The 26,590-nt window shown below is 34.5% G+C and overlaps 1 protein-coding gene across 33 annotated transcripts in view; it reads left to right on the top strand.

Annotated features, from left to right (window-relative positions):
• Positions 1-26,590, top strand: part of MARCHF1 (membrane associated ring-CH-type finger 1) — a 232,011-nt gene that overhangs the window by 140,099 nt on the left and 65,322 nt on the right. For 17 of the 33 annotated variants that reach the window (XM_064417561.1, XM_064417548.1, XM_064417550.1 and 14 more), the window contains one exon: positions 1,471-1,604. The exons of the other annotated variants lie outside the window; for them this stretch is intronic. In XM_064417561.1, coding sequence (XP_064273631.1) covers positions 1,509-1,604 — 96 coding nt within the window. In that variant the 5' untranslated portion in view covers positions 1,471-1,508. The remainder of the gene's footprint in view (positions 1-1,470; positions 1,605-26,590) is intronic. 33 annotated transcript variants of the gene reach the window in all.

The following is a 26,590-nucleotide window of genomic DNA, read 5'->3' as shown; positions in this document are numbered from 1 at the left end:
AGAAGTGTACCTATATTCAAATTATTTCTTTTCTTCACAGATACAGGCAGTATAGAAAGAATTGATTGATCACTTACTGAGCATGATTTTGTATCTCATGTTAAGATTTCAAGAGACCAAAAAATTGCAAAAACTTCAGTTAATCTGTTGTCTCACTCACCCAGTCATCTCCAGTGCAATAAAGCTAAGGCTAATTTCCACTTATTCCTTTCAGTTCCATGAGGTAGTGTGGGGAATACAGCTTTGTGCATTTCATACTTTAAAAACTATATGTTAGTGATAAAGTGGAAATGGTAAAATTGTCATTATGCAGAAGAAGGGTTGTAGTTTGTCACACTCAGAACCTGGAAAGATAACATCTGCTGTAAATATATGCATAATTTGTGTCCTGCATGGAGATGTATTGCAGGAAAAATAAACTTAAGTTACAAGTGCATAATATTCAGTGAGGCTGCATAGTGCCATGGGAGGTCTTCATCATTATTGTATTTATTATTCCATTATTTTCCAGTTTTATTCAGCCTAGTGCTACCCTTATTTGGAATACTAGGCACTTAGTCTGGTAGGTTAATCTTCCTGTTTATTATGTTTCATGATTCTACAGAATAACACATTTTAAATTACATTATGTTATAAACAACCAGATTAGAAATTGTTTCATATGTTGAGAATAAAATTGTTCTAAGTTGTTTTTTTTAATTAATTAGCAAAGTTTTGCACTGAATACCTTCAGTGCCAACCTAGGCTGGGAAAAAACAGATTGTGAGATTTTAAACATGCTTATGAAGGCTTCTTACACTTAATAGCATGCTGTATTAGTGCTGCATTTCCAGAATGTGGTATTGTTACACCGTATTTTATTATTGTTTCAAACTAGAAGTAAATTTAGAGGTAATTTGTAGTTGGCACAGAGCATTTATTTCTGGCGTGCCTACACTAGTTTTTGCTGTTTACAACACATCCTAGCATAGCACTTTGATATGAGCCAGGTATTGTGGAGTGTCTGGGCATGGGTACATACAGGTTTGTGTTTTCACACTGTTTATTTGTATCTAGTATCTGCTACTGCTTTAGGGCTGCTTCTCCTTGTTTCAGTGAATGTGTGGGTTTGTATCCAAATGCTATATAGTTTTTGGGATGGTATTGGAGGTATTCTGTAATAAAAACCCTTTAACACTTTTTAGATTAAAGTTACAATTTGAGGAAGATTTAATATGGAGAGAAGGCACTGTATTTGCTGACACTAAAATAGTATTAATGCATGTAAGGTGCACTGAAAATGCATGACTCTTTTCTAACCTTTATGGTTTAGCACTTTGGAATAATTTAGAACAACGTGTTCTTTTAAAAATATGTTCATTAGCTTGTTCAGATATAACTTAAAAAGCTGTTTTTAAAGGCATGCATCCAGAGACATGCACACAATGAATTCAAAGTGCCAATGTTTCAGGGAATCTAAATTATTTTCAGAATTTCAGAAATTGAGAAGGGATAAGTGGAAGGAGAAAATGCTGGGCTGGTGCCAAGCGATAGCTCGTAACCCTCACAGACTTCCAAACAGCACAAGAACACCCGAGGTCTCAGGTGATGCTTCACATACTTTGGTGAGTGACAAGTTGCATTTCTTGATGGTGGCATGCTCAAAACTTGAGAGGTGTTAAATTTATTTTAAAAATTGTACTGTCTGCCATTGTTTGCATTTCCTCCACATGTGAAACCCTTTGATATAACATCTGGTTACTCTTTCTGTTTGCTTTTTTTGGGCTTTTATGTTGTGCATGGTTCATTCTGACTTGCATGCTGTGACTATAAACCAGTCTTGATGTTTTGTGAATGGTGAAGTCTTTAAGCAGGAGATGACCCAATATGGGTCACTTACATTCTTTGTGATCCCAGTCAGTGCAATGGCATTTGGTCCATGATGAATACAGCTGGACATTGTCTAAAGGCACCTCCTTTACTCTTTGTTCCTGCCTGTAACAGGAACAAAGTATCATGTGTCTAAACTTGTGTCAGACAGCTGGATTTTAAAATTATCTTCATATATTAAACATGCTGTTGCAAGAGATGATTGAATTTCTGCATGCAAAGCTATTGATAGTAGATGTTCAGGCAGTGTAAAGTTGACAGCTTACATCGTGGGGTTAAAATGTATCATGTGAAACTGAATAAAGTTACTCATTGATAAGAATTTTAATCCTGCAGTTTTTGTTCATTGAAATAAAGCCACCTACATCAGTAGACCTGACCAGGTGAGTAAGAACTGGTACTTGTATGTAAAGGCTTCCAACTGCCCCGTCTCTAAGAGCAAAATTGTCTACTTGTCTGCTTGTTTGAATTCAACTGACACTTTCAGGCTACAGCAAGACTGAATATTTGAAACGTATCCAGTTTAATATGCCCGCTCCAATTTCATTAATGAGTGTTAAATAGGCACTGTGTTTCCCATCCTGAGAAACAGGAGTGATCAGGAAATACTGCCCTGCAGTTCTTGGAACATGGACAGGGTGACATCAAAGCTAAAAGGTGAATAATTGTTCCTAACCACTGAAGAAATGTGATAGTCCAAATGAAGAGACAGGGGTCTGCTTGAAAGCTGTTGAGGTTTTGGTGAAATAAAGCCCCTAATGAATGTGGCAAAATTATCATGTTCAGTGGTAAATTATGCAGAATGTAAGTTTCTGCTATAGAAGAGAATGCAAAAAGACAGCATTAAAAGCTGCAAATTTTCTAGTTTATAATATATATCCTAGAATATTGTTATACCTCACTTTCCTCTAGAATACTTTACTTTCAGAGAAATAAAAGGAAATTAAAAATCAATGATTCTATGAAAAAATATGTCAACTATATTATCCCCACGTTTAATTACTATTGCTATTTTATTTTTAATTTTTATTTAATTGCTTTTACTATTTTGCTATTAGTAGTAATAGGAGGTAGCTATTAAGGAACTGGGTTATGTGGAAATTTGCATATTTTGATTTCTGCTTGACTGCTATTCAACATTTAATTTGGTTTGATATTCATGAAATAAGTATTCCAATCTACCAGATGGGATTTAGAAATTATGAACTGGAAATACAGTTCAGAACTGGTGAATCCATAGACTTAGCATCTTTTAACCCTATTAATATTAAAACTTGTTGAAAAATAAGTTTGCATGTAGACTGCTGCTTAGTTGATGAAGTATGTAAGAAAGCCAGAGAAATAAACTACTGGGGACAATACTGTGTGTCATTTAGTGTCGTGTTTGGCTGTAGAACAATAATCTTCACAACAGGAAATAAAGCAGTAATGTCTCTTGAGGACTGCCAAGCTTTTCTTGTCATTTTGTTTGCTTCCCACTCTCTAAACCATGATTTTTTTCTATCCCTCACATCTGAAGACAATGATATTCAGTATAAGCTTTTGCTGGCAATGTCCTTCCAACTTGCAGGATGTTGACTGAAAATCCTTATTTCACTTGTGAACATTTGTAATCTGAAATTTTGTTTGAAATCAGTTTTGCTTTTGCTTAGTTGTCATTACCTTTTCAGTATTGAAAAATTTTCTGGCTGGTCTTGAGTGAAGATACAGAGTTTAGCACTGGAAACAGCAGAAAATAAAGAATTATTTGCTCGAAGTGTACAAAACCACTTCTGGTGAGCTATTCAAGCCCCTTCTTTCTGAATTAAATTTAATTTTTCAATGCATTGCAGCTCCTCTGTGGACCTGATTCACTCAGTATGGGTTTATTTCGTGAATCTTGTGCCCCTGTGAGTCTGTGTCATGAAGACCCAGCTCTTTGCTTCCTTATTCTTTAGGTGACAAGTCTGAGTTCAGAAGGAAACAAGGTGGGATGTAGACTGGAACTTTTTTTGACCTCTGCCATATGTTTTTGTGTACACTTCAGAATATCTTCTTTATTTCAAAATTTCAGCTAAAACATTAAAAAATACTTTCCATTTAAAACTAACCCCAAAGTGGGCATTTCACAATGCCACTTTTCCGAAGGAAAAGGGTCTGAAAGTGGCAAGCAACTCTCATTCATTTTTTCTCAGAATCCTGGAATACCAGGATGGAAGGAATCTCAAGGGTCATGTGGTCCAACCTTTCTTGGCATAAGCACCATACAGACAAGATAGCACAGCACCCTGTCCTGCTCAGTCTTAAAAATATCCAGTGTTGGGGAATCCAGCACCTTTCCTTTGGAGATTATTTCAATTGTTCTCATTGCAAAACATTTCCTCTTGTGTCTAATCTGAGTGTGCCCAACTTGTACCCATTACTTGTCTTCTGCTTCTAACTCCTTGTAAAAGGAGTCTTCATCTTCTTTGTAGCCACCCTTGAAATACTGGAATGTGATGATAATGTATATCTCCCCTAAGCTTTCCTTTCTCTAGGCTGAACAAACCCAGTTCTCTCAGCCTTTCCTCATGTGGCAGGCTTCCCAGTCCATTTTTATGGAAAGAAATATTTTGCTCTCTGTGAAAAACAGAAGGGAGCTTACAGAGCAGGAAGCAAGTTATGATCATTAAGAAATTGCTTTTTTCATTAAGCAAGTAAATGGAACACTGAACAGCAGTGGAGAAAAAACACAGAAGAATTAAACTCATAAAAACACTGGAATGTATTTAAAGAGTTTAATAAAAGCAGTTGCACCATTTCATTTTATTTGATGTTATGATGTTCTAGCTTCATCCAAATCAAATAAATTCTGGAATATTTGAGCAGAATTCAACTAAGGAGTCTTGGAAACATTTTTCTGTTATTGTTGTCAACTTAATTATAATAACATCCCCAAGCTTTATCACCTTAGTCTACTTCATTTGAAGATTAAAAACTTACATTCAGTTTTAGATGGCACTCTAGCTTCTTGGTTCTGAGCACACCTTGAAAATTTTGAATCATTCTGTCATCAAAGGAGGCATCAGTTCTCAAAAAATACTGTTTAATATTGGTATTAGTATTTTATTGGATTTGGGGGTTTGTATTGATAGTTTTAGATCCGTAGTGAGTAAATATTTTTTTTTAATACTTAAAACAATTTCATTTGGTTGGTTAACTTTGTGTAGTAGAACATAAACCTGGAATTGACTTTGCCTCTCTGATAGCTAGAAATCATCTCTTTATCAAGCTGAATTTATTATCAGTTTGTTTCTGTATGCATTATTTCTAAACTTTGAAGCACCATCCTTTGTAGTGTTCATCATATTTTGAGAGACCTGTAATACAACTTTCCCCTTTCGTCAGTTTCCATATTCCTATGAGTATCTTAAAAGGTCTTGTCTATTCCTGTTCCAGTTTGAACAGGGATGACCAGTTTTATACAGTATTCCAGATCAAGCTTTCTGTTCCTAACAATTGTAACATTCTGTCCAGTAGCACATTTATCATACTGCATAGATTTAGCATCACTTTATTGTTGCTTTTTTTAGCTGCTATTTTAGTTTTGAGGTGAAACCTCTAGACTATGCTGACTTTTAATACATGAAGACTGTATCAATTCAAATTATTAATGTTTTTATCCTTTCTATTCACCTGGTAATATGCAAATTCATCTATTTTTCATTTTCCCCTTTCTCTAATATTTTCCAGAATTGAAGAAAGAATAGTAATTTTTTTTGCCTTTATTTGAAAAGAATCTAGATCTTGAAAACTCACAATTTTATGCAATAGTATTTGCAGGGTTTTTGTCTTCTGAAAAGAGACAAAAATTGAAAATAAGAAATTTAAAATTATTTCTTCATTAATCAGTCTGTGCTGACAGTATCTATTTATACTGTGATTCTCTAAGCATATGTGTATGTGGTGGGTTCAAATGATTTTGATGGGAATACGTAAATATCTATTAACATTGATTAAGCAATTTGTCTAGAAGCAGTTCTGTGTTTGACTGTTTTTGCAGAGTGTCTAGTGTTTCTCAGGGTCCTAGTTCAAAACTTGAGCATTATTATAACCTATGTTCCCAACTGTTATTTGCAGGCTCTTCTGCATTGGGCATGGGCTGGTCCTTAATTCAGTACATGGTGTGAAACACATGGAACTAATTGCACAAAAGCATGCACTTGGTGCTGAATTGTAGCCATTAGTACAAACCACTTTTCCCTATTGTATTCCCATCCTGAATTATAGGTGAATATATGTGGAAGTATAGTCAGGTGAGTAACTAGGTAATTTGTGTTTCTATATGCAAATGAAATGTAGAAGTCATGGCAAATGATCAAGCATGTGATTTAACTCTAAGGCAGGATTTCTTTTTTTGCGAGCAAGTGATGCCATCTGCTTCTCCAAGAGAAAGTAAAATATGATTGTGAATGATCTATTTGACAGGGGTAGATCCCATGTTGTCATGTCTGATTTTGACTAAGCAAGTGAATAGTAGTACATAGTCATTCTGAAATATAATTAAACAAACAAGGAAAAGTGGGTGGTTTTGGGGTTTTTTTGCTGTTCACCTTGACAGACAGCTCAGCCCCCTACAGCTGCTTTCTCACTTGATCAGTAGGATAGGGGAGAGAAGCAGTGAGGAAAGGTGAGAAAAAACATGTGTTGAGATAGACAGTTTAATAGGCAAGGCAAAAAACACACTTGAAAGCAAAGTAAGAAATTTATCTATCCCCTGCTTCCCATGGGCAGTCAGGTGTTCAGCCATCTCCAGGAAAGCCAGGTTCCATCACGTGTAACTTTGGAAGTAACTTGGTTACTTGAGAAGAAAAATGCCACTCTGCATGTTTCTGGTTCCTCCTCCTCCTTTCAGATTAATATGCTGAGCATGACACCACAGAACATGATTTATCCCTTTGGTCAGTTGCAATTAGCTGTGTCTCCTCCCAGCTCCCTGTGCAACCCCAGTCTCCTTGCTGGTGAGGTGGGGTGAGAAACAGAAATGTTCTTGGATGTAAACCTTGCTTAGCAAAAACTGAAACAACCCTGAGTTATTAACACTGTTTCCTGCAAAAATTGAAAACATGGCCACATGAGAGCTGTGATGATCAAATTTAACTCTATTCCAGCCAAAACCAGTACAGGTTTTCTGCCAGTGATGTTAAAGTGAGTATCTGGGATTTAATTGTAAGTTATGGTAACTGTGTGAGAGTTCTAGTAGTGTAAGAATGATTTATCACTAGATGGTCTTTAAAGGTCCTGTCTAACCCTAACCATTCTTTAAATCTGGGATTTTATCTAAACACCCAAACTTAATTTCACAACAAGAAAGATTTATTCATCTGAGTCTGAAGTGTTTGGCTGCCTGATTTTCATAAAGATAATGTAATTTCTTGATGAAAAGCTTGTGAAATAGGGTAGATCTAAGTTTCCTTTCATACTGCAAGCCTTGAACTGTTAATCTGAAAGGGAGTGATGGGATGTTTAAGATCTGTATTTTAATTTGTTATAAGAAAACCACATAATTTAAAACTCAAAAACTAGATGTGAGAAAAGAGTAATTACCTAAGAATATGGAGTTTTCTTCTGAATTATCATCTTAGCTCTATAACTATTAAGTAGTTTTTATGAATGAGGCTGCAGAACCAGCTAGGAAATCTACAACACCATACCTTAAAAGGTCTGTATAGACACTGGTTTTAAAAATATAGTAGTAACGTTAATGTAATAGCCAAACAATGTGTGCATATGAGTAAAACTATGGAAGAGAGGGATTGTGCAGGGAAATGTAATTTTAAAAGCTGCAGAATTGTTCACCAGTATAATAAATTACATGATTCCCCTAAGCATCTGTTCATGTGAAAGTTATGAAAACTGCTCCTTGTACTGTAGGTGTTCCACACCCTTGTGCACAGTGCAGCATGCTGGCCGGCAGGGCAATTGTTTTAACAATGTATTACTTTACAATTTACAGGATCAGCCTAAGCTGGCAGTGGCCTCAGGAGCCATGCCACCCCAGGCCAATCTTGTTGATTTTCCTTATATTTAAAGCCAATTAGCAGTTGTAACCTTGGTTACCATCACCTTCTACGTTCTCACCATGAATGTGATAATAAGGATGTAAAGTTGTTAAAAGCTCATTTGTGTTCCTTTTCTATGCATACATAAATAATTAGAGCAGGGTAGATGTAGGCCAAAGCTTTTGGGTAAGTCTCCCCAATAATTAAGTGTCACTTAATTATTTAAGAGTGACAAAGATATGGCCAAGTTTTTGCATATTTGACGAGTGATTTCAGTTAGGCTTCCCCTATAGCAGGCTTAAAATGACAGTCCTCACTTAAAGAATTTTCATTTTGCTTTTTCTAATTTTTCTAACCAAAAAACAGAGGCTACGTAGAAAATTAATAGTGTTTTGAATTTGTATGCACAAAAATAACTTTAATATAGGAGGAAAAAAGAAAAGCTTATCTGAATGCTGGATTCAATGAGGCAAGAAGGTTTTAATATTATAATTATCACTATTAATATTATTATAACATGGTCATGTTTTGTTTAGCTTTATAACTCAAATTATATTTCAGGTTTTTTAGCTGTTAGATTTCTGCATTTATTATCAGTGAAATTTGCAATAAAATATTTTTCTCTATATAAAATTACTATAAGAACACATTGGCATAACATATATGTTAAATGTCTATGTAACTGTTTGAATAGGTTCTATTCAACGCTTTATTTTCCCCAGAACATGTCATGCATCTTGTGTCTCACAGCAACATGTGCTCACAAGATTGGTTCAAATCTATTTCACATAAATGATTCATAATTTGTTTCCTTTTTGTACAATTGAAGCTGTCATTAATCTTTCACTTAGGAAAAAGGAGCATAATTTCAATGTAGAATTTAACACCTATTAATTTTTTAGCTTTGAGGCTGAGAGCTGTGTCTGACTGCATTAGACTGTTTCACATAACTTTTGACTGAAAGTTCAATAAATTATTTTTCCATAAATATTTCATATGTTCATAAAAATCTTATTTAAAATATGTAAGACTCCGGGTTGTGTGATGTAGCATTACAGGTGCTGAAACAAGAAGGAATTGCCAGATCACCATTTAGTTTCTGTCTGGCAAATGAGTTCTTGAAAATGAGAAAATCAGACAGGGCGAAGTAATTAACCTAAGTTTTTTATACTATGAAATTGAGTTATTCTCATTCTAGCTCAGTGAAGCCTTCAGTTCCATCATTAAGTGAACACATTCACTGTAGTGGGAAAGTCAAGATGATAGCAAGCATCAAAGAAATCTCTGCTCATTCATTCATTTCCAGATTAATACCAGCAAGGACAGCTATGAAAGCATATCATGTTAGGAAAAAAAAAGGAAAAAAAGTGCTGGTGGAAGATGATAATGCACTTTATCTTGTTAAAAATCTCAAGGTAATACTTAAGTTAAATTGCAAGTTTATTCATATTTTCATTCCTGAGGTTCTCTAGTACTTGTATGGTATTTTGTTGTCTCATCCAGCTTGATTTACAAGATCCAGCAACAGCTTAAGGATAAGCTCTCTACTGTGCTGACTACTGCACTTTGTGTAACTCAGTGCTGTAAACAGAAATATGTATGCATAATTTGTTTAAATAGTCTATACTGATACCATTTGCATGCTTGCAAATATATGAATATATGCATGTAAGTTTGTGTGTATATATTTTTTTTTCAATCCTGCTAGTTTAAATTTTACCTAATCATTTAAGTTTCTGCAACAGGATTCATTCTCACTCTGAAGTGGTTTGCTAAGTAATGATTGCTGCAAAATATATTCCAAAATATATTCTTAAGAGGAAAATAGGGTTGTACGTGCACACCTAGAAGCCATTTCACGCATTCATATTAGTACATAAGTTTTGTTACAGACAGGGTTGGAAGAAGAAGAAAATTGAACAGCTACAGGAAGCTGTGTATTGCCCTAGATACATCCCTGGTGTATTCTTCTGCTTTGCTCTCCTCAGTAAAAGTCTTCCCAACACTAAATTGGTTTGGTCTTGGTTTTGTGTCCCAGGAGGCTACGCAGTGCAGCACGTCTCTGCAGCTGTGCTTCCACTCCGTGCCAGAGCATCGTGGCTCCATTTCAGCACACACTCAGTTCTGTTCCAGCCAGGCTGGGGGCTGGCTTTCCTGCAGATAATGAGCCTGCACATATCAGGGCTGTCATGTGAGCACCTCGCCTGGGTAGGGACAGCCCGTCGTTCTTCCTTTTATCACACAGAGGTGTGATAGCATAGAAGATTAAGTAGGGCCTCTTGAAATCTGCAACGTGTGTGATTTCCCTTTCTTTGTGGTTTTGATGGAGAACTGAGGTGGAGTAGGGTCTGGGGAGATATCATACCTTCATATAAAATATAACCTTTACCAGCAGATTCTTCCAAAAATATGGTCTGGGAAATCTCTGAAATCCAATGTCTCTGTTTGGTATTGTTGGTGTCACTGAACACTTGCCATTGCAGCTGGAATTGTGGTGTTCCCTTTAAACAAAAAATGGCAACAGAAAGTGCAGGAGAGGAAAGGAATCATAATTATTGTGTAGGTTAAAGCACTGACTTCTGTTGTATGTAACTTCCATGTAACTTTGTGAAAGCAATTTCTACTATATTATTTCAGCCTCATTAATATGAACTAATGAACACTTGAAATGAAATTTCACTTAAAATAGTAAGGTGGTTCAATCCTCTAGAGACAAAGGTGTTAGACTTATCCTGGTTGATAGTGGAAGGATTTAATAACTTTGGATAATTAATACAAGGAAGGAGGAGAAAATATTGCAAGGACCTAGGTTTTTTTTCAAGATGAATCAACAGACAGGCTGCAGTTTAGTGTTTGATCCACAGGAGATGGAGACAACTGGATGAACCAGGCACCCTGCTGCAATTTCAGAGGTGTTCAAATATTTGTCTTAGAAATGCCAGTCCTATCAGTTTCATTAACATGGGTATGTGGTCAAAGATGGCTGTATGTGGATGCTGACCGTAATCACTTGTGTTGACTCTGCTGACTGAGAAAAAAAACTACTTGTGACCTTGTTAGGCTAATTACCTCTGGGTTAATCTGTTATTCCCTCCCCCTGGCCCTTGCATAAAGTATGCGATGGGAGTAATAGGATAAGGTTAAGAAGGGGAAATTTAAGCTGAAGGTGAAGACCATAATCTTGCCGACAACATGACTTAGGCTGCTGTGTGATTTTATGTTGGGGGTTACATAAATCCCATGTCTGTGATACTCAGAATTTGGAATGGAAATATTCCCTATGATATTTTTGTTAGCTTTTTTCTGTCTCTGATTTTCTGTCCCTGTAGGTTTTTTTTTTTTTTTTTTTTTTTTGTTTTTTTTTTTTTTTTTCTAAAGGAAATATTTTCCTCTTTCCAAAGGAAACATTTACCAGGATACTAAACAGTAGTCCTGGAAAGACTTTGGGTTTGTTTAAGATTAGGATTCTAAACTGTGTATGAAAAAACCACATTAAAATGTATTTTTTTAAAAGGTAGTTGGCTATAAAATATTTGAATTGAAAATGACAGATTAGGCAATGTTTAAATGAACTTTTATTGCTTCCACAGAAATTAATTTGGTAGCTTTTAGAAATTTTGCCTCCCTTTTTTTCCTGTGTTAAAGAAAGGAAAAAAAAAAATCAAAAATGTGAAGGAACAAATACTGAGAGAAAAAAATAAAATTAAGGACATGGAAGATTGTATTAATTCCATGCAATCTCATTTTACTCTTCCTGGTTATTATTTGTCTCTTCACATTGCCTTAAGTCCCAGAGAGGAATCTGTTGTAGGGCTATCTCTACTGTCAGTCAGTCCATTATTGGCATTTTCAGTATAGCCATTGGAATAATTATGTTAGAGAAATATGTAAATAAAGGGGAGAGGTGTATTGTGGGACATAAAGTGGTTGTAGATAAAGCTCATTTGCCGTACAGGCCATTAATTTGAACTTGTGTCCTCCTTAGAGAACCTCCCAAACAACCAAACAAAAGGAAAACCTCCAAAACTGCAGACTTTTCACCTTTTGTAGTTTATAGAGAACCTCTTGAGTACAAGCTCTGACTTGAGTAGATTTGAAGGCAGGCAGAATAAACTTACGTGTAGTGAAATTTGAGGTAATTGAGGTCATTGAGCAGAGGTGCATTGATGCTGCTCCATCTAATTACAAACTCACAGTAGAGGAAGACAACAGCAGCAGTGCAAATGCTTCTGAGAGCTCCCAGGATGCTCTGTTGGTAGTGGGGTGCATCAAAACTGTATCTATATTATCTACATAATATTTTGCCTATTTGATGCTGAAATAATTGAATTAATTTTTGTATTATGGAAACTTGTGTTTTTTGAATTGTGTTTGATGTTTGTTTTCTCTGGGTAATAGTATTCCAGAATGTGTTAATTGCTTCATGTAATCTTTGTCATCTGTAAATATTAATGCTTATGAAATGTTAATAACAGCTGATAAAAACAAAATGCAGAAAAATGAGCTATTCAATTAATCAATTTAAATTATAATTGCATGAATAATTACTAAATTGTCAAAACATCAATAATTATGTGCATTCAACTACAGCAGTATGATATAAGTTGAGTATTTTCTGTAGACTAAGTATGATTTCCCTTCAGTTTTGTTGCTGTTGTGGGTTAAGGCCATTTTGTTTAGAACTGAGATTATAAAATGCTGAAGGTCTCATCTTGTGAATAGCCACTTCGACACCAGTGTCATTTTTAAAGAAGTGCTAATGTCCCAGTAGCATAAATGTCTAATGGTGCTCCCTGTCTGAAAATCCTGGTCTGTAATCAACAGGGGTGTTTTCAAATGGGTGAAGATAAATTTTGGATTTAAGTCATTGTTTTGGCATTTCGGTAAAAATGGTCTGCCTTTCAGGAAACCAATAGAAGTTATATGTTTAGAGTATCTGAAGTGATGCATTTCAGAGTTGATGTTACTGATATCAAGGTCCTATAATGGAATTTTAAAAAATAATTAGAGGATGATTCAGACAGGATTTTAAAAAGTTATTATGTAAAGAGAAAGAAAAAGGAATGAGGAAGATAATGGAGGAAAAAAAGTGAATACTGTGTTGTGAATACTGACAGATGTCAACTCCACTTTGATAAGTGTCTTGTACTACTCTGACCTCACTCGTTCTCTAAAGAAAGTTTGCTTTCTTCCAAATGCTTTATCACACCATATTCACAGTTCACCTTGGCTTCTGTAGTAAGCAATATCAATTAGCTGAATATTCACTGTGCTGACACTTCTAGCTAAGTGCAGTTTTAATGTTCTATGGGTGCCTACACTTTTGGCATGCAAGTATGTTTAAAATACAGTGTAAAAATTTTTTTTAGATATTTATCACTACTCTGTTTTTGAAGGTCGGTTCTTAGGAAACTGAGTTTTTATGTGCATCATCATTGACAGGAATCACAGTCATCTTGCTGTACTTTATTCATTAGAACATTCATTTTTCCTGCTTGATCTTGTGTGTTGATCATGTTTCTTTCTCAAAATAGACTTGGAGAACATACAGGATGACATAATTAATGTAAATGTGCTTTGTGAAAAACTTTTTCCCATGGATGCAAAAAGTGATTAAAATACAAAGAATTCTGCAAAGTGGAACATTAAAACTTTCTTTTAATGCTGTAAGTGACCTAAAAGTTTTTTGTTTAACATAAACAAAAAGTTTTCAAGTAATACATCTTCATTTATAGGGTTGAATCAAGAAATTTTAACTACAGTATCGTCTTGAAAGTACGGTCTCTTCTTTAAAAGAAAAAAAAATCTTTTTTTATATGACTTTTCTTAGTGAGGTCAGACGTGAAAGATTTTTCAATCAGTGTTTAGAGTTTGATGAGCATTTGCAAAGAGGTTTTTAACAATGTGGGTTGCAGTAACACAAGTTAATGCTTTGGTCGTTTCTGTAGCAATTTTGCATATTTATTGTCAGTTCAAAGGGGTTGGTAAAGCAATTGGTTTATTGCAGGTAAAAATAAATAACTGAAAGCAACTTAGTTTTGTACATGGAAATTTTACATGGTTTGGTTACCTATGTATGTACCTATGTACTGTCTGCATTAAAATGTGATTTGGAGTCCAGCATGTACTTTAATTAAACAACAATCAAAAAAAATCACTACAAGGAAAGAGCCTGTTTCATTTTTCAAATCTTTTATTTTCTGTAATCTAGAGATGGTATCATTAGGAATTTTGTTTTTAGGGGCCATTGTCTGGAGGTTTTGTTTCCTATTTTTCATTTTTTTAAATTGCATGGTACAGATAAACCATTCCTTTATCAAAATATGTATAAAGGTAGAAGACTATCTGAGAATTTTGTTTTCTGTTAGCTCATAGGGGATCAGACCAAGTTCACTAGTGACTTTTTCACATTTGAAACAATGTAGTGGGTTGAATGAGACCTGACCTGTATGTTCTTTGTTCTAAATTGAGAGGTTGAATTTTTCTGATTACAAGTTTTTATTTTGATTTAATACAGATTGCCTCCTGCAGAGAAATAAGCTAAAAAGCATTCTGACATGCTTGCAGATTTGCAGCAATAGCTTTCTGGTAAAGTAAATACGATTTTTAACAATCTGTTGGAACTTCTCTTAAAAACCTAATGTACTTACTTGAATTAAATGAAGTAATGCATCTTTGAGTGTTTTTCTACATTATTTTATGAGATATAGTTTAAAATCAAAGATAAATGGAGTAGACTCCATAGGGATAAACTCCTGTTGTGGCTCTATGTAAAATAATAAGCAAAATATATTTCTTTAATTCAGTATTGTCAAAAACAAAGCAAGCCAGTTCTCCAATGTACCTTAGTAGCTTTCCCTGTAGGTAGTAGGGTGTCTACTTTGATTCACAGCATTTTATTTTTTTTCCAAATAACTTGAATTTATTTTGTAGCTTACCTATGAAATAACATCTGTGTTACCACAGAATTGTCAGTGGTGGTGTAGACATCTCTGTTCAAACAAGCTGAGCACTTCTTTAGGGCTTTCTGCACATTACCACAGTCTCAAGTTTAGTGCTTAGACCCCTTGAAATCTAAAAATTATAAAAAAAACAACCTGAGAATCAGTAACTTGTGGCACACATGAATGACGTAAAGTTTTGCGGTTTGTTTTAGTTATTTCATAAACCTTCTATTTGCCGTGGACTAATTGCAGACACCAAGAAATGTAACTGATTCAAGATTTCTTGGCTGAGTCTTTACATTATTCCGTTAGCCACCTCAGGTTGCTTCAAGTATTACTGTTGTTATTGCTATTATAATTATTTACATAAAACAAGAAATCAGAACATTTGCATTATTTTTTCAATAATATAAAATTTATAAATACTTTGGGAAATGATGAATATTTCCACATCAGACAAGAGAATTAAATTACTGCTAAATTGTCTGTGCCATGGCAAAGAATGAGAGAAAATACATTTTACTGTTTTTTTTTTCTAAATGGGGTGTGTGAGCAGAATTATTTATGTGATACTGAAAACCAGGGGGTTTACATGTTCATACCTTTCCCCTTCAGACCCAATATAAATGAAGCCCAAAACTCAAGCCTAAGAAATGACAGCTTTTTAAATACATTATTTAGAAAGCTGAGAGTGAAAATTTAATGTATTCCCATGCATTTGACCTGTAGGTTATCTTTAAAACAATATAAAAAAATTAGATTCAGCAGGATGTCTGTGAATAACATGTCTGCTCAAGAAAGCCTATTAGTTTTCTCTAATAGCCTTCCAGTTACTGCCTCTGGATTTGGATGTCCTGAGATTGTTATATTAATGGAAACAGTGTAGTTGAAACTGCTTTATAATCCTCACTAAAACCTATGCTGTTGAGAGATATCTGTGATGAAACTTTCCACAATCGTGAATCTGTTTTTGACATTCATGCAAATGAATGTCTTTCTTTTTTCTTGGAAACATATTTTTGTATTGTGTTCTGTAAAACTCACCTTTTGAACAAAACCATGATTTTTGCTTTGTGTTGTAAGAAGTAAATTTATTTTTAATAGAAGTAGAGTCATTGTTGAGTTCCTTTGCTTAGAAAAGTTTTAAAAAAATTAGTTGAAGTCAAGGTTTAAGTTTTCAGAATTGTTCTATGTTCTTCTTTGAAATAGTAAAAACTAAAACCTTTCAAACACTTTGAACTTGAAAATCATGATCAGAATATTCTACATTGCCCTTCCTGATTTCTCATCATTTCCCATCCCATCATTTCCCATCCAACCTCAGTGGTGCACATCTGTCTTCCCTAGATCTAAAGGTCTTTTCAGTTGGGAGGGAATTATTGTAGGACTTGATTTTCAAATTTCAGTAACGGACAGCACAGATATCCTTGTGGGAGGATGGGGCGATTTTAAACACAATTTTCTACTATTTTACCTTTCATTTTATCAGCTGTGTATAATTTTTCAAAAAATTTAAAATCACAGATATGATGTTTATAAGATGAATACATTTTTATATGAGTCTCACTTCTAATCAAAGCTTAAATACTAAACATTAGAAATATTTTTGTTCTGGTTTGAAAATTTTTGTCTAATTTTCAGATTAGATTTGGGCAAAACCAGTTTCATGTCTGAAAATCCACTATAGAAGGTTCAGTAATTAAAGATACATGACTGATTTTGTTAGAGCACCCAACTCTTTCTACCTGAGTAATCCCCTTGGTTGCAAGATGGTAATCATTTAATACTTGGTGAGCTGAGATGAGAAATCTAACCAAATATTCATTTTAGTGCTGTAGAAGGGCATCTTTTTCAATGGATGTTTATAACAATATGTTCATAACAATACTCCTTAGCCATGTTTTGTTTAAAGTGTGTCTCTAAAATGTATATGTGCATGTGAACTGAGGGATGAGAAAAGCTAAATATACTTGGACTTGCTGGAAGTACTTTAATCTTATTTTTTTAAAATTCTGTTTCCCTAGTCCCTTCATCTCACTCCAGGCAGTAGCAATGGGCACATTAACAGAGGAAATTAACCTTTCATACTGCCATGAGCTGTATTCTTGTCAGATCTGGTGGAATAAGCCAACCTGGGCCTAATCAATAATAAGCCAACCTAGTATTTTAGAGATCTGCAAGGAGCAAAAATGTAGGTCTGCAAAACAGATTGCTCCTCTGTTGTTAAGATTTCTTTTCTTTTTTCCTAGAAAATTTTATTGTGTAGTTTTTAATTTATCTTTTTCAGGTACCTTGTTTTGAAAATGCAAATCATGAGACTTCCCTATTCATCACTCAATTCCTGGACAGCAGTAACATTACTTTACCTCTTCTTATACTGAGTCTTTCAAACAAACACATCAGAGTATAATATATGAAGTAGCTTACAAATATGTTTGTAATTCATATTAAGTTTAATTCGTGCTATAGCTACAAGCGTAGTATTTTCATATGAGGGTGAGTATGATACAAAATAAGGCATATTTTGTATTTTGGTATCAAAAGATGCTTCAATATGGCAGAGGTTAATATTATTCACTGTGCTCCTAAAAGTCAAATATTGTGCTGCTACTGGAATTATTGTGTATTGTTCTGCTTTTTTTTCAGGTGTTGAACAATGAGAAAGCAATAATGAAATTTAAATGGGAGAGCTTTACCTCTTGCTCCATCTAAAAAAGATGGACATAAAAATAGTCATGACTCCTTCAAAAGCAGCTGATGTCTTTAGAATAATACAAATCTCTATTTCTGTGACATGCTTCCCAAAACTGAAGAGAGGATAACATAAGTCATTTACCAGCCCAATGATAAAAGTATTTACTTCCATTAATTTCATCAGTTGTATTCCTTTTAATATCTATAGAACATTAAATTTTAAAATTTACCAATTTCTCTGGCAGAATTTCAGATTTAATTACTGGGTTGTGTGAAGAATGACTGCTTGTTATTGTTAATGAAATCCCTGGGCTCCTACTGAGATGCATATTGAAATAAATTGTCAAATCTTACATGGATTTAGAAAGAGTGCCCTTTATGCCTCTTCCATAGGCCATATTAAAAAAAATTGTAGAGTCTCTGAGGACTGGCATGTCTTTGCTGTTTCTGTACAATTTTTAGGCTACTGTGTAAATTTTTAAAGGAAAAAGTTATTGTCACTTACTGGTACTATCTCCAAAATTATTCATTCTACCCCTTTGACAGTCAAAATTAAAGAAATTAAACTCAGAGTATTTGAAACACCTGGGGTTTTTTTAGTTTTTTTGTTTGTTTGTTTTTTGTTTGTTTTTTTTTTTTTTTTTTTTTAAAGAATGTGAAATACCTTCAAAAGAATTTCAAGCAGAGTACTGCTCCCAATTTCAGGTTTCCCTGCAGTGGATTCCCAAATAATCAGAGCAGGATGAAATCAGTCAGCAAATTGATGGGTGCTGAAAATATATTTGAATTGAAGAGTAGCAGGTGGCATTAACTGCTCCATTTCAGCAGATCCCACTGTTGGCTGCTGCCTTGGTGCCATGCCTGGTTCCTTCAGGAACGAGAGGCCAGGACATGATGAAAAGTCAGCTTGTTCATCTGGGATTCCCACCCAGATGTGTGTGATTGACCTTCACAGAGGTTGTGCTTGTGTCACTTCCACCATTCTTTGGAAGGGGGAAGAGAACAGCAGCTTTTCCTGGGCTGCTGACTTGATGGTTGAGGGATTTGAGGAAGGAGGTGAAAGTTCAGTGTAAATAAAAACTGCTGACTTTTTTTTCTTTCCCCCTTTAATTTTTTTAGTATCAAAGTACTGCATGAGTTCGGGGGATGATTTTGGATTAAAATTTAACCAAGAATTTTTGATTTTTGAAAATGCTTAGGCAGAAAGCTTCTTGGAATTAGGGCAGAATCTCTGGAGGAGTCTTTATCCTTGATTATCACTTCTTGTAAACCTTTCTGAACACGTGCAGGAAGAAGTTAAATTAATAATTTTGTTCCCAGGCTAGTTCTTGGTACTTAGGCAGTAGAGACTCTTACATCAGGCATAATCAAAGGTGAAACTAAAAGGTTCATGATTCTGTTTGAAGACACATCTTCTGTGATGTGTGTACAAAAAGCATCACTAAAAGACTGATCCTGTCTTCTTGTATCTGTGAATTCAGCAGCAGAATAGTCATATGTGTTTCAAAAGTAATTGATGTGCCTCACATAACCTGATTCTGAGATGCCTCAGCACTGTATATTGCTTACAGAGTACTGTGGCATTGCCTGGTACACTTAGCTAGAAGTCAAATTTTTCTTTTGGTATGGTATGGGACGGAGTAGTTTATGCAGACCCTCTGCAATACCTATGCACTGTAACACTTGCTGGGAATTTAACTTCCCAAAGTCTGATCTAAATCTTAGTTTCATTTCAAAGTAGTTATTTTTATACCTTATATATTTATATGGGAAGTCTTTAATTTTTCTTCATGATTTAGGCAAACAGGTGACTTACCATGAAAACATGGAAAAAACTTTATATTCAATGGCTTTACTGGAGTCACGTGCTGTCATTGAAAGCTCTCTCACTGGAAAACAATAATTAACATTTTTGATGTGATTTTAATGTGATGAAAAGCTGAAAGGGTGGTGATCATGATGTGCAGCTGTGCAGGGAGAAAGGACTGAATGCTGGCTGTATGTGAAAGCAGCAGAGTACTGCCAGACTACTTCTGAATCCGGGGCTGCAGGTGACCTGTTTAGTTTACATACTTTTTAACTTAATTATTCCCTACTTAGAGGCATGATTTGTTTTTTTCTTGTTTGCAAAATTTGCATAAGCAATTAATATACTATCATAGGGAAGAGGTTTTCTATGATTTAGAAAAATCATAAAATGCTGTCTTTTAACATCAGCCTCAGTATATTTTGAAACTAAGGGTTTTAAGTGGGATAATAGCAATGAGATGCTTTGGTTTTGTGTTCAAGCACTTTTGAAATGTTCAGCCTGTTTTCGGAGTAGCTTGGGACTTCATAGATTCAGAGGAATGCTAAATGTGCTTTTTGCTCTTTTCTGTCACACAGGCACTAGGATGTATAAATGCAAGTATTTAAAAAAAGTTTTTCAATAATTTTATACTTGTGTAATAATTTCTTATTCTGTTGTATGTTTACTATGCCAAAGTGTGCTAGGTTTCATAACTTCCAAGTTGAAATGTCAAGGTTCTTGTTAACCATAATACTACTTCTTTCAGGTATGCACTAAGAGATTATAAAAAGCTTATTAATTCCAGTAATTTAGTGAGCTTAAAAAAAAGACATTTAATTCCTGATAGATTGCTAAATATGAGCATATGCTGTGTTGTGTATGTTAAAATGTCAGCACTGAATTATAAGTAATGCTACATCCAGCCATATGATCAAATTCTTGAGGTTAATGTAATACTTTAATGGTTTAAAAATAACACCCTAAATAAACTACTTGGGTATACATTGCTTCTCTTTTCCACTACTCAAATGGCTGAAAACAAGCTAAGACACAAATTGCTTACATCTAGTGGGAAATTTGCAATTCTTCCGTGGCACCAGCAAGATTATCTGTACCAAATTCCCAAATTTATCCATGAACATAAGAAATAATTTTGCCATATTATACCTGGCTTTTCAAAGTTCAGTCAGCACAGGAATTCAAGTACAGAGTGATTTAAGTATATTTTTGAAGAAAAAGGAGTTTTAAAAAAGGAAAAGTTATGGTTTTGCATGAAGGTAAACAAAACCTTTTACAAAAAAAAAAAAGCTAGGAAGAGATAAAAGATTCAGTTTACTAGGAAAATAAAAATTAGCTTCTAAAAGTAATATTCTTACTTTAGTAGCTCTAACCATGCCTAGACTGTTACAGTAGGGGTAAGGGTATGTTCAGGGTCACAAATTTTTTCATTACTTAACCAGAAATTGACTTAAAAATATATCTCAGAGTTTTCAGGTTGTGTTCCACCTTCTGTCAGTGGGCTGGCACAGGACTCACTGCAAGCACTGGTAGCAGCATTCACCAGGAGCATGAGTGTATCATCAGGCACTTTCTATTATTTTGTGTATTTTCAGTATTCCAATGGCTTCATAACAATTTTATGGCTGTCCAGCCATGCCCCCATCATGGGGTTCAGTTTTCTAGTGAAATAAAGGAAACCAACGATAAGCAGTTCACATCATTCAAGCTGAAGCTTTACACTCCATGTGTAGATTTGCATTAAAGCCTTTGATGTTGTTACCAAATTGAATGGAAATTTTAGATGTTATTTTCTGTATTGTAAATCAAGCCTGAATGAATCACCGGTGGCACCATTGCATTTGGTTGATAAGATAAGCAGAATGCTGAGCATAGAGAGGAGATAATGCACTAATGGACAAATCTTCACGTGTCCTGCATTGCAATCTGCACAATAAAAGGCAGTAGGTAGCGGCAGAGTCAGTTCCAGAGATGTGTAACCAAGATTCTTTTAAAAAAGAGAAAAAATATCAGCCTTTCTGGATCTCCTTAATTTAGGGAAAAATAAAATGGCTGGGGTTTTTTTCAGTTTCTTACCTCATCAGTACTGCAGAGTCATTGCAGTGTCATATCAGCTGCAGGTATTGAAACACGTGACATAACCTGAACTTATTTATTTGTCAGAGACTGTAATTTTGGTATTCTGTTGGGTTAAAGGAGTGCTGTGACACATTGGCCACTGTACATGGTTTGATTTGGAAAGTAAAATTAACTTTGATGCTTATAACATTGCGCCAGTGTCACAAGTTGAGTTTCTCTTTTAATTTCTGGTTTAGGTTGGGGGCAATCAGAGTTCTAACAGCGTGGTGGATTTCAGTTTTTTTTAATTGAGTGCTCATTGTTGAACACAAATCAAATGAGGAAATCCAATGTTATATCCTGTTACCAGAGCTGAATAGAATAAACAGACGTGAGAGTTTAGATATTCACCAGTATCCTAAGGTACAGGGTTTATGGTATATCTTGCAAATTAGTATGTTTTAAATCAATATACTAGTGAAATGCATGGTGTTACAAAATCAAAGCCATTGTATTTTGATGTTTGCATTGTTTATGAAATTTGAATATGAAGTGGTACAGATTTTGGAACAGTTTGTGTTTATAGTTTCATGTCAACTGAGCTGACAGTTGTGGAATCATCTGTGAAGTACAGAAGTGCTGCAGGGGAAGAAGAAACTTTTCCCCATGAATAAAATAGGTCTTTTTTATTAATGAATGAATGTGCTCTAGTGAAGTCTCCTTTACTGAGTTTTTGCTGCCTAATTTCTCCTATAGGTTGAATTAAAAATTGTGCTCCTTCAAAGTATTCAAGTAGTAGCAAGATGCAAAATTCACCGTGAAAATTTGGAGTCAGTCCAGCTGGCTATATTTACTCAAATGGTGCTATTTTAAAAAGAGCAGGCCAGAATCTCATTTATTGTTACACCTTTTAATAATAGCTTCTGAGAGTAAGATTTAAATAATGGAATTATCTGTCACTTTCAAAAGAAGAGGTAATCAAGGATTCATAGAGTTATAAAATTTTAATGGAAATATCTTACAAGGTGCAAATGTGTCATAGCTGGGATAATGGTTGGTTGGCATAGAGTATATTTTGAATAAAATGTTTATCTGTATGAGAATAGTTTTGTTGGCAATTATTCTAAAGAAAAATTGACAAAATGCGTATTTATTACAAACACTAGTAACTAGTTTTAAAATTTAACAGGAAATTGCTGTACAAGGCAATACATATATAACTAGCTAAAGTAGCTAAACTCTCAATGTTCATTTGAGTCAATATTCACAAATAAAGTTCTGTTGGAGTGTTTAGTGTGTGAAAGGCAGAATGAAAAATCACAAATGTGTTTGAGAAAGAAAAGGTAACAATGAATGGAAATAACCTTTGGATGAACAAAGGGAAATGCTAGATTAGAGAAACCCAAATCCTTTCTGAGGCTAATGAGGTCCTTGAATGGTTTTGAAAACACTGAGGGATACAGAGTCAAGGATTATATGTTTGTTAATTATTTTGAAACTGGCTAACTAAAAAAAAGGGGTAAGTTCTGTTGATACTAAAGGATTATTCAGTGGACAGGAGATCATAAATTATAAAAGAATTAACTATTAATCTCAGGTTTGATGTAGTACTAGATTTCCATCTTGGATACAGTGTGTAATTTTGTCTTGTGTTCCTGAAGAATGCTCTTAGCAAAATACCTAGTGTTAAAAAATGTGTGTTTCTTGCTGAAAACTGAGCTCTTCTGCCCAGTTAAACAAAAATGTGTATCTAGGCTTTCAGCTGAAAATTTAGCTTCTGTGTTTGAAACAGGGGAATGTAGAGCCAGGTTTTTGATACTTGCATTAATTGCCGCAACTGCCTTACTTATACTCTTTTTTGCATGTTACAGCCACAAAATCTTTAATAAGCTGTCCTTTTTTAACATGGAGTTTGAGCTCTGAGAGGTTGTACTTACACAGTTGCTTGAGAGCAGAAGGCAGTAAAGTGCTTGTGCCATTTTGTGCTTCATACGAATTTCAATCCCAAAACCTGGGTAATTTTTGCATTGGAAACATTACTCAGGCCATTCATTATTCTACATATTGGCCAAATTTGAAACAAAATTTTATGTTTTATTGATGTTAATAATTTGAAGTTTTAAAAAATCATATTTCTAATGAAAAGCAGATTGTTAGAAAGAAAAATGTCCTACTAAGCAGCAATTTTTGGTGAAAATTAATCACTCTCTCTAATCAAAGCTACAAAACATTCTCTCCAAAATAAAATATATGTTTAGAGGTGACTTACTCCATGATGGAGTCCATTCATGTGCTGTTATAATTTTCATGTTATTCTTTGATTTATTGTCAACAGTTATATTTGTTTTCTTCTTTTACTGGGAAACTGTGCTTCTAGCAATTCAGAATATTCTGTGTCCTACCTAAATTTACTCTGCGCATATTTTAAAAGCATTTATTTTGTGCAAACTGTGGTTTATTTTAAATTGCCCCACCCCTAGTTACCTACTGCAGCTATACCTTTATACATATCAGCTGTCCCATTTTGGCCATAATTTTGGTGATCTAAACCAGTCAAGCTCTTTAAGACTTTCTAGGAGTGTTGGCTTTCTCCAGTGATTCTACCTGCAGTTCAGTTTCAATTAATCTTCCTCAGGTTTATGTCCTTGCACATGCTATTATAGATGTGATCTCATCAATGCCTAGCACGATGATAACATTTCCCTGATAATTTTCAGAAAGGATGTGTATTTCTTTTAGTGCCAGTTAATAAAAGGCTTATAAAGAAACCGGTTATTGAAGAATTTGGATTAAAAATTGTTATATGTGAACTATTGTGCTAAACCACATGTGTCATGTAGTAAGAATAGCAATTACCATTTTAATCTTGAAAAGAAGGAATTATTCAGGCAAGTAAAGAAATTAAGTTTTCAGCTGGAAATTAGTCGCTTTCAAAGATACTGAGGCTGAAGGTTCAGGAGGGAGCTTCTATGATATGAGCTTTATATGATATAAAAAAGTTTACATGATACAAAAAGTAAAAAAAAAAAACTAGTACAAAGCTAGTTGGGTTTTTGCTTGTTTCTTTATTTTGTTTTGCCACTGCAAATACTGAAAGTTAGATATGGTAATTTAAAATGGGTTTTATAGCATCCAAAGTAAACGCTTTTAGAAAAATGGTTGGTGTGCTGTTACGCATTCCTCAGGAAAATCTTCCACAGGATTAAAGTCTATATTCTTTGAAACTGTAAGTGTGAGAACTGATAAATATGAGAGTAAATCACAGGAATGAGACCATGTAAATCAGTATTAAGGCCTAGACAAAAATTCTAGAGCACTATACATTTGCCCAGATTTCAGAAATTCCAACTCAAAAAGATTTAGATTGTATTTTGATGTTCGAGCCTAATGTTCAAGGCCTGGGGGAAGAAAAGAAAAAGTAGCAAAATGGGAAATAGCATTCAGCTCAAGGAAAGATAAGGCTAGACTGCTGAACAGCAAGAGAAGACCATGCACATACTGAATGTCATAGCATACTGGTTTAGGAATATTATAACTTTCTCATAATGCAGGATTTTCTGTTGTGATCTGATTAACAATGTCAAGATGCTACTCAGCTGGGGTAAGGATGGAAAAACGTAAGAGTTCCAGAAAGGGAAGATTGACTAATGAGCTGTAATTCAGTTCCCAGCAGAACAAGTTGTGAGGTACTGTGTACGATTTAATTTTATGGTTGGGCTGAATTATGATTTTGTCAGTACCAAAATGTGAAGGTCTTTCCTTGCTTTGTGTGGAGTTAATCTTCTCTTTCTTTCCCACAAACAAAGTTATACTTGGAGGCAAGAGGCTGAAAAGACATTTAATATTTGTTCATATTGTTGATAGTTCCCTTTCTTTTCCCAAAGCCCCTGAGACTGTATATATTTCCTTAAATGTTTCCTCTGAAATCTCTTTTCATCTAAAGGGCTTGAATTAAATTTCTAGGACCAATGGGGGTCTTTAGTACTAATGAAGATCAGCTTTTCCTTTTATTTGTATTTTATCTTGTTCTTGCTTGTTCATTCAGTTCCTTCCAGTTTTCTGTACAATACGGAGTGTAGTGTCTAATGAAATTTTATAGCACTAATCTACTCATAGGGTTGTCAGTATAATGATTCTTCAGAGTCACAACATGAGGCATGCATAGCATGACTCTTCTCCCTTTCCCCTCCTTCCCTCTTTCCTGGCATCATATGAAATTATATTCCCACATTGCTATTTAGCATCTGGCTTTATTTATCAAAGTGTAGCTGGGATCTTTACTAAATTCACCAAAGATCTTTTTAAAAAAGAAGCTGAAGTATTTAAATAAACTTTTCTGAAACTTTTGTTAGGTGAGTTAAGGACATTAAGAAAGGAAGGAGTACCTAGTGTGCTATACAATAGTTTTTTTCTATGACCTGTTAAATTAGAAATGAGAAGGAGAGCCACTATTCTTGATTATCCTGCCCATTAGCAGGGTACTTACTAAGTGGATATAGTTTCTGATGATGATTCTCGTGCAGAAGTGATGTCTAAATTCAGGTTAGTTCAGAACTGTATTGGAATGTTCAGCAAACATTTTTCAAAGCATACTATTACGAAAAAAACTTGCTCACCTCCAACACCAACAAAAATAAATGTGTTCAGAATAGGATGAAATGAGGATTTTTTTTATTAGCTTAATTAATGAACTGTTTCACAGGAAGATTAGAGCATAATAGAAGAAAAGGCCATGAATGGTTAATGGTAAGCAAGAAAATAGTTTTTCATGGTGGCCAAGATGAATTTGCAAAGGTAAGACTAAGGGAAAGGCACAGAACCTTTGAGAGGAAAGCACCTTTTTTGTTTATTTTTAAAGTTTTGTCTACTCTAAGTAAAAAGTATGTTGTATTGTGGAATTTCTGTACAGCAGTTGTTACAGCAGAGCTGACAGATTACATTTAAAGTGTATATTTAATAAATATGAATCTTGTTATAATTAATTCATTGAATTAACTGAAAAACATTTTAATGGCATTCTGTTTTGTGTTATTTTCATCGCTAAAAATATCATGAGCAATTTCTTGTATTTGTCATTATTTACTCTTTATGCTTTTTAAAGTATCTAGGAGTAAGAGAGGAGGGTGAATTGACCTTAATTTACCTGAGTTTTTTTAGTCGCCAAATATACAAGCTTGTTGTCATGGAGATCAGTGCAC

The sequence above is a fragment of the Passer domesticus genome, chromosome 4, assembly GCF_036417665.1.
Source record: "Passer domesticus isolate bPasDom1 chromosome 4, bPasDom1.hap1, whole genome shotgun sequence".
NCBI lineage: Eukaryota > Metazoa > Chordata > Aves > Passeriformes > Passeridae > Passer > Passer domesticus.
This window is presented reverse-complemented; position numbering and strand designations above follow the sequence as displayed.